Genomic DNA, 9,807 nt, shown 5'->3' on the forward strand with positions numbered 1-9,807 from the left:
GTGCATGATATTAAAATGGGATACACATGTACTATATAATCACACAAATTTTAGCAAAATGGTATTTTGGACAATTAACTACATTTATAAAAGGAAATTTTCGGATTTTAAGGATAATTAATTCTCCTAATTTTAAAAATCTGATTTTTTTTAATTAATTCAATTTTAATTCTAACTTAATTTGTTAACATAACCGATTTATTCTATCTAAATATTTTTTTGTAGAATGATGTGCTTTCAGAATTTTATTCTATTAGAATATTTTTGAAGAATACAAAAAATTCTTGAATGTGAGGTTGAAAAATAACAACATTTAACATATTCTTATGCATCTGCACTTAAATACAAATTCATACATATTCTTACAAACTAAAAGCCTTATACATTTTAATATAATTATACATATCTAAAAGAATATCAACAAAAACGAATAAAATTCTTTAAAAAAATATAAACATTCTTAAATTATGAGTATGATCAAACTTTATTCATTCTTCAAGTTATTCATATTAGATATTCAACGCATTCTTTCAGCCATTCCTATCATAAATACAAAATAAACTAATAATGGTTAAAAATGTGTTACTTGCTATTAATTATCACTTTATATATTCTGAAAGAATACATAGAATATAACATAATACATAAAATACATTCTAGCAGAATACATAGATTTTATTCTGGCAGAATACATAGAATACATTCAAAAGTATTGTATTTTCTGCTAATATAATTTTAGATTCCAAATATACAATAACGAGGGACAATAGAAGTTAGAATTTAAAATCACAAATTGAACCAAAATAATACACAAATAAATTAATTACCTTTATAAACAATTACATAAAACATGTGTTGCTAGTAATTCTGATAGAATGCATACCACAATTTATCTATCCAAATATCACTTACATGATCAAAGCTTTTGTTTCCTACTGGATAGAAAAGAATTGTCAGGTACCCATCAGCCTTCCAAAGACCGAAATCCAAAATCAGAAATCATGTTTGGACTTAATTAAAAAACCTTTAAGATTCAAAAGATTAAAATTAAAAAAAATTACCTTTGCCTTTGGATGTTTATTTGTAGTTCCATCCATATTTGTTATTACTAAGGAATCAGTATCACATAAATGTTTAGCAAGTTTGTTGTAAGTTGGTTCTAGAGCTTGACAATGCCCACACTATGGTGCATTTTTTGATTCATCCAAGACAATATAGATAAAAATGGGTTATATTGTAATATTTCATTCCATTCCATGATGGAATAGACCATTCCATTCCTTCCTCGATTCCATCTTACCTCTAGTAGAACATCTTTTAACTCATCCAAGATAATATCATCAAAGTTATTCCCAACTACTATCTTCACATCACCATCATTCTAACAATCATCAAAAGAAAAAGTTATAACTTACTCTGAGAATAAATATATAGAATCTAAATTCCCAAAAATAACAACTTGCATTCTCAGGAATTGGATCAGATTTATAGAAAGCTTTAAGCTTTTCTTCCAAAAAAAACCCTCGACAAAAGCCTGACAATTTGATATAAAAAGGACATTAAGACATTAAGAAACACCCAATTGGATTCTTACATTGTTAATTGAAGATCATTGTTAATTTTAATACCTTAAGGTTTTCAAAGGTCAAATCTTGGTCAAACACAAATTTCTTACCATCATCATTTCTGGTATATCCAATACCCTGGTTAAGACATCCAGTATTTACATTACATTTTGCAAAAAGTAAAAAAAAAATGAAAAGGAGAAAAGATGGATAATGGAGAAGTGTCTTACTTGTGGAGCATCTCCTATGATGCTAAAATAATCTCCAATAGGCTTTACAAAACTAGTAATTCCATATACCTTCCCCTTGAATAGCTTTGCAGCATTCACAAATGTCAGGAAAACCTTAGTTGAATCATTTAAAGTTGCTCCTTTGACCTCTAACAGTGACATTGATCGAAAAGAGTAGTCGTGGTGGTCATTGGTAGCGGTGGATATGAGGAAGGAAGAGGGTAGTCACGATGGTTGATTGCGATGGAGATGATAATGGTGGTTAGCAACCGAAAGGACAAGAAGATGGTAGTGGTCGTCGACGATGAAGACAAGATACATGTGGGTCGATGTTTCTTTAGGTTTAAACATTAGAAATTGAGTTCAAGAACATACCAGGGCTAGGATGTTGGTGTACGGCGACAACTATAGACCGATTTCGGTGATGGAATACGAAGCCGACGAAGGAGAGGGAAGAAGAAGATATGGTAGTGGCAAGATGAGGGATACAAAAGGTATGTCGATGGTTATAAAGAAGAGATATTAGGTCAAAGGGAAATCTGCGAAAAGGTCCTAATATTTTAGGCCGGTTTACGATTTAGTCCCAAATTAAATTTTGTTTACAAAAAAGGACATATTACCGACTAAAACTTCGGATTAACCCTTCGTGGCCGGTTTCACAGATTTAGCCGGTATCTCATCTTTTTTCGTTAATTAATCCAAATTTTGGGGCTTTTTCATTAATTAGTCAAAATTTTAAGGTTTTTTCATTATTTATTACCAATAAACCAAAATATTTGGACTTTTATGAAGATTGCCTTTAAACCCGTGTTGCAGAAATCGGCCTTGGCGGCCGATTAATCGCTTGGCGGTCTCGAACCGATTACAATTAGGTGCTTGGCGGAAATTGGTCAAAATCGGTCAAACTCGGGCTTGTCGGTCCTTGGCGGCCTTGGCGGTACTCGGCAGTCATAGGCGGGAAATATTTAAAAAATTAAAATTTTTTTTTTTCAAATATTACACCAAAGTGTTAAAATTTTAAATTTTTAAGCATTCAAATTTTAAAATATTATACTAAAATTTTTAAAAATTCAAAAATTTAAAATTTAAAATGTTCAAATACTTAATTTGTTAGGAAATATTAATTTTTTAAATAATTTTCTTAATAGTTTAGGGTCCTCAATTAATCGCCGATTAATTCCCGCCGAGTCTGATTAATCGCTTATCGCAAGTCGACCGTCGAGCTACCGCCGAGAGATTTTTACAACCTTGCTTTAAACTAATATATATTATATGATCTAATTTAATATGTACTATTCCATGTCTTCTTTCTTATCCTCTTCTAGGCTCACCGTGTGTTTTCATCGGTGTCGTCAAACCCAACAACAAAAATTTCACTCACAAGCCTCGTTAACTCCATCAATTTCCAAAATTCTCCATTCACAACTCTATGATCATCTTTGAATCTCCAAATAAAGAACGGAGAAAATCCTTGTTGATTACATGGATGTCCCTATTACCTAACCATGACTTAAACCGTGGTTCCAACACTTGGATGTTCCTATTACCTAACCACGACATAAACCGTGGTTCCAACACTTGGATGCTCCTATTACCTAACCATGACTTGAATCCATACACTAATGGTGTTTTCCATAGTGTTGTTAACAATAGAAGACGAATCTCACATGTTCAACCACTGATACATTGGCTCAACTTTTACTTGACCCTTGTTTCCTTACAACACTATAGAAGCCCCAACGTAAGATGAATCCTATATGGTCATCATTTATTGGTTTTTTTTTTTCTTTTTTGTCAAAAAGTAAAGCATTATGGAACCCCCAAATAGACTAAAACGTAATAATGATAATTATTGTAATATCACACCAATTTTCATTATGACTTAAACGTAACATCACAACAATTGTCATTATTACATTTTAGTCTATTTGCGGCTTCCAGAATGCATTAGTTTTTGGCAAGACAAAAACCAATAAATGATAAACTTTTTGATAAAGATCGGAACACAATCTTTTTGATGGATCCAAGATCTCCTTCTCGTCCCAAGCCTTTTTCTCCTCAATCTTCTTCCAAAAAATGCACTACAATATGCAATATTAGCCCCTCTTTCTCTCCTACAAGCATATAGCTCAATTAGGGTTTCTCTCAGAGTGTTAAGATGATAAGGGAGGTGGAAATGAAGGCTTAAGGTCCTTTAAATAGGACACAAACCCTGAAAATTAGGGTTTTCACACTCAACTCCTACTCGTCGAGTTGGGGTCCTCCAACTTGTCGAGTAGACTCTAGAAATTACGCGACCATTAACACTCTCTACTCGGCGAGTTGGGGCCTCCAACTCGTCAAGTTGATCAGACAACAAGAATATAAAATAATTAAATATTATACCTGGGAGTCGGGATGTTACACCTATTGTAAGGAAACAAATGTCAAGTAAGACTTGAGCCAAGGTATCAATGGTTAAACCATGTGGGATTCGTATTTTGTTGTTAACAAAAATATGGACAATGCCATTAGTGTATGTGTTCGAAATAAGGTTCGAGTCATGGTTAGGTAATAGGAACATTCGAGTGTTGGAACCGTAGCTCGTAGGTATACCAAATTAATATTTTAATAGTTTATGATGGATAGCTTGTTGACATTTTTTTACAATTAGAGTTATCATTCTTCATGGTTTTCAGTACATAATATCGAGTTGATTTTTTTACCTATGTTGAGTTTTTTAAGCTTAATGGGTCATTCTTCATGGTTTTCAAGCCCTATTGTAAGGAAACAAGGGTCATGTAAGACTTGAGCCAAGGTATCAGTGGTTAAACCATGTAGGATTCTTATTTTGTTGTGAACAACACTATGGACAAAGCGAATAGTGTATGGGTTCGAAATAGGATTCAAGTCATGGTTAGGTAATAGGAACATCCAAGTGTTTGAACCACGATTTAAGTCATGGTTAGGTAATAGGGACATCCACGTAATCAACAAGGATTTTCTCCGTTCTTTATTTGGAGATTGAAAGATGATCATAGAGTTATGAATGGATAATTTCAGAAAATCGATGCAGTTAATGAGGCTTGTGAGTGAGATTTTTGTTGTTGGGTTTGACGACACCGATAAAAACACACGGTGAGTCTAGAAGAGCATAAGAAAGAAGACATGGAATAGTACATATTAAATTAGATCATATAATATATATTAGTTTAAAGGTAATCTTCAGAAAAGTCCAAATATTATGGTTTATTGGTAATAAATAATGAAAAAGCCCTAAAACTTTGATTAATTAATGAAAAAGCCCTAAAATTTGGATTAATTAACGAAAAAAGATGAGATATCGGCTAAATCGGTGAAACCAGCCACGAAGGGTTAATCCGAAGTTTTAGCCGGTAATCTGTCCTTTTTTGTAAACAAAATTTAATTTGGGACTAAATCGTAAAGTGACCTAAAATATTGGGATTTTTTTGCGGATTTCCCTTAGGTCAACATATATTTATTTTGTTTCTTTAATTGTAAGTGCAAAAGACCAGAAATATCCTTTTTGATTTAATTAATTATTTAATTATTTGATAATTTGTGATTGGCGTATTTAGGAACACAATAGTTGCTAGAAACATTTGAACCTAGCTATAGGCTTAGGTTATTTTGTTTTTACTAACTATTGTATGACAGAATGTACAGATCTGGACCAACGGATGGAATTAATCAATAGACATGATTTGAGAGTGTATGATATTACAATAGGATAATATGTACCATATAATCTCACAAATTTTAGCAAAAGGGTATTTTTGACAATTAACTATATTTATAAAAGGAAATTTTCAGATTTTTTAGGGATAATCACTTCTCCTAATTTTAAAAATATGAATTTTTTAATTAATTAATTTTAATACTAACGTAATTTGTAAAATATCCGATTTTATTCTGTCAAAATATTTTTTTTGTTAGAATGATGTTCTTTCAGAATTTTATTCTATTAGAATACTATTGAAGAATAAAAAAATTGTTGAATCTGAGGTTGAAAAATAATAACATTCTAAGATATTTTTATACATCCGAACTTATATACAAATTCATACACATTCTTACAGACTAAAAATATTATACATATTCTAAAAGAATATCAACAAAAATGAATAAAATTCTTAAAAAATAACAACATTCTTAAATTGTGAGTATGATCAAACTTTATTCATTCTTCAAGTTATTCCTATTAGGTCTTCAACTTATTCTTTCATTCATTCCTATCACAAATACAACAAAAAAGTAATAATGGTTAAAACATGTTATTTGCAATAACTATCACTTTATATATTATGGTAGAATACATATAATACATTCTGGTAGAATACATATAATTTATTTTGGCAGAATACATTCTGACAGAATTATTAAAATACATTCAAAACTATCATATTTACTGTTAATGTAATTTTAGATTGCAAATATACAATAACGAGGGACAATAAAAATTTGAATTCAAAATCACAAACCAAACAAAAATAAACACCATAAAGTTGAATAATATTATGTGAGAATGCTTTTATAACATGCATTACTCGTTAGTATAACCATTTAAGTAAATATACTTGTTTTTAACAAACAAAATACATTTATCGTTCGCCATGCTTTCTTTATTTTCCATTTCATTGGCCACGTTTTTTATCCTTAAGGGGTCTTTATATAGTTGGGCTATTAGGGTTATCTCACAAGGAAACCCTAATTTGGATGCTTAAGCCCTAAGCAACCCATGGAGCCTTTTAATTAAGCCTTGGACGATTTCATATGGGCTTTCCCCATAGAATTCGTCCACCCCTTAATATAAGGAAATCCATGGCCCAAATTATAATTATCTTATAATTACAATTCTAGTCCCTTAAATTTAATTAATCTCTTTTAGTCACAAAACTAATTACCAATTAATTATTGACTAATATTAATTAAACAATATGATTTCTCCTTTAATATATTATTCCCATAATATATTAATAAATCATATTTGATCCTTTCTCTCCATAATTCATCCTATCAAGTTGCTTTGGTGAAGGCAACCCAAAAGGACCATGCACCATCGGGTCAAGTACATACCAAAATAGTTATGGACTTAGACACTAATCCAACAGTCTCCCACTTGGATAAGTCTAACAACTATTATACGTATGACTTCAGATCCCAATCTGCAATCGTAGCTTTTCAAAGCCGCTGTCAACTCTGATCCTATCAGATACCCGTGTCCTTAGATAAGGGATCATATATTCCTACATTCTAGATATCGTATGAGATATGATTTCAAATCATTCTCTTTGTACTACTTCTCGATTTCTGATTTATGACGACAGACTAATTGAACAAATCAAATTAGCCCTAGCCCGGCCGAGCATTTACGTTTGTCATCACTAAACCATCGAGGGGCCCAAAAGATATCGCTTTTATCCTACCTTGGATAAAAGGAACGGATAAGCTTTGATACAATGCTTGCTTGCAGTCACTAACCAAATCACACACAACAATATGTTTTATAACACCAAGTTACTAGTGCGTTTACATACTATCAATGTGCAACCGATTAGCAAGATACAACTCACACATCTCAGTTTCAAGAATATAAGATGTTATCGTCTCACCAATCACTCGTAATACAATTAATGGAGTGATCCAAGTGAGCGTGGGTTTAATCCAATGCTCAAATCATATTCATAAGCACTCATGAACGTTGCAGCAAACATTTGCTTATGTCTAATGCTCTTTAGACAATCCACACACCAATTCATGACAGTCTTCATTCATATCTACTTCCAACATATGAATGACTGTGGCCCGTTCGAATAATTCGATTATTCTTAATAAACTCAATTATTTTGGAAGTCAAAACATGCAAATGTGAAACACAAGAATAATACTAATCTCATATGGCCTCAAACCTTTGAGTATAAATAAAACGCCTTTTATTTATCACCATATTGATTACTCATTATTTGTCGTTTCGGGTAATCAACTTCTTACTTGAATTCCAACACTTGTCCCATGCTCTTAGCATGCACACAATGGTTACCTATGGTTCTTACTTTTGTGAAATAGACAAATTGAACACATTTCCAATCATTCTCATTTTACAACTCCAAATCCTTTTTCATAAGTGTAAGAATATCAAATTCTTGCTACTTAAAGAATATGCTAGATTCTAACACTTTATGCAACGATCCTTTCGTAATGTCACTGCACCAAAGTCACAAAGACTATTGCCAATGATATTACAAAGTCCTCTATCGGAGATTGTTACAAGACAATTCCTTAGATATGATGTCTCTCTCTCAAAGTACATTCCTTTGAACATCCTTTTGCATAAAAGTTTCTAATCTAGACATAGATTTTCAATATTTACTTCCTAATATGAACACGCTTCCATATTTTCCTCATGACAATTCATTCTTAATAGAATCTTTTCTATTTGTAATGATGTCGATATGGTCCATCCAATATGGAAACATTTCCATATTTTCCAATACTATACTTCCAACTACTCACAAGCGACCAATCCTCGTCGAACTTTGGATTGTCCTTTGATAGTTGTTTAATTATTTTAGTCAAAACCAATTCTAGTCCCTTTTCCCTCTAAATGCGCTAGACATTTGGAAAATTTTAGAATGGTAAAACATTAAAGCATTTGTAATCGATCCCATACCCGAAGCGTATGGGACACGACGCATAATGTTTTATTTGCTATGTTCTCAAAATTCGAATTGTGAAGAGGAATGTCGTAATCATAATCGAAATTTTAAGAACACACAATGTACCTTTGACTAAATTTATTAACATTCCACAACCTAATCCTTTAGATTTGAAATGAAGCATAATATTCTCTCCCTTAATTATAGCAAAACAACTTTATAACCCTTACTACTTTGCAAGGTTTAACTCTTGTTTTCTATAATTAATATTGCCAACTTTGCAATACGTTCCTTAATAATCATACAATCATAACATTTATGCTCCCACTATCATGATGATTATTGTAAAACATAACACTTATGCTCCCACTAGCTTTGACATGTATTCATAAACATCTTAACTTTCAGAAAAACAATACCTATTGAATTTCTTAAGTCCATGTTTCTAATACTTAGTGCTTTGATAATCTTTTATCAAGGCTTCTTGAACTTATACACCTTTGCCTTCGATAGTTCATATGTGTCTAAACACTTAAGACTAAGTGCCAAACCTCACAATTCAAATTATGGAAAGGGATACCGTAACCATAATTGAATTTGAGAATGCAATTTTACAATCACTATCTTCTTAAAATCTTTCTTAGTGAAAGCATTTCCTCACAATCATTTTCATGAAGGAGGAAATCTTATGACACTTAGATTTTAAATGGTGTATGTGTTTCTATCCATGTGAATTTGTTGAAACCAAAGTTTACGACAAATTCAAACTCATACGGACCGAACTTTCTTAATCTTGATTTCTTGCCTTTATGGTAGCACAGCTGCCCACCATGTCTTCCAAGTAGTTAAGTAGCTCATCCTTTCCTATCAATGTACCTTTCATCGATTAAGGTGCTTTGCCATTTATGCGTTTAAAATGAGAACTCATAGAGCTCACATGCATAATTAACTCAATTGAAATAGCACAGAAACACGATAGGTTGTAAACCTCAACTCGTGTACTAGTGATGATCGATAAGGTTTATTTGATTTGTTCTTGAAACTTTTCAAGACTATAAAGACTCCCATTGACTCCTTGACATATACGATTCTCTTGTCAATAAACATTTCTTGACAAACAAATTTTCAAGAGTTAGTGTAGCTGTAACAGCCGGATTTTTAGGTATCTTTTATATTTATGTTTTTTTGGTGTTTTGAGAGGGGACTTGGCGAGTTGGAGCTCAGACTCGCCGAGTAGGGTCGTGGATCTGGTCGCGGGATCGCGCCTGGACTCGGCGAGTCCGTGCTGTGTAATGAAACCCTAATTTCTCGGGTTTGGGACCTATTTAAAGGGCCTTATGGCCGTCATTTGTGCTC

General features: G+C 32.2%; 1 protein-coding gene across 1 annotated transcript; it reads right to left on the reverse strand.

Annotated features, from left to right (window-relative positions):
* Positions 1-504: 504 nt before the first annotated feature.
* Positions 505-1,957, reverse strand: LOC145009510 (protein disulfide isomerase-like 1-4). Its single transcript, XM_078968195.1, has 6 exons — positions 1,796-1,957; positions 1,629-1,703; positions 1,460-1,534; positions 1,301-1,381; positions 1,062-1,181; positions 505-540 (listed from the first exon to the last, which is right to left on the reverse strand). The coding sequence occupies exons 1-6, from the start codon at positions 1,955-1,957 to the stop codon at positions 505-507; spliced, it is 549 nt and encodes a 182-aa protein (XP_078824321.1).
* Positions 1,958-9,807: the final 7,850 nt, after the last annotated feature.

The sequence above is a fragment of the Lactuca saligna genome, chromosome 8, assembly GCF_052625555.1.
Source record: "Lactuca saligna cultivar CGN05327 chromosome 8, ASM5262555v1, whole genome shotgun sequence".
Lineage (NCBI taxonomy): Eukaryota > Viridiplantae > Streptophyta > Magnoliopsida > Asterales > Asteraceae > Lactuca > Lactuca saligna.

Excerpts from the sequence above, each read along its gene's own strand:
- LOC145009510 (XM_078968195.1), bottom strand. The coding sequence starts at position 1,957 with ATGTCACTGTTAGAGGTCAAAGGAGCAACTTTAAATGATTCAACTAAG. Across the intron at positions 1,382-1,459 it reads TCCAATTCCTGAGAATGCAA|AATGATGGTGATGTGAAGAT; the intron begins GTTGTTATTTTT and ends GATGATTGTTAG. Across the intron at positions 1,182-1,300 it reads TAAAAGATGTTCTACTAGAG|TGTGGGCATTGTCAAGCTCT; the intron begins GTAAGATGGAAT and ends AATGCACCATAG.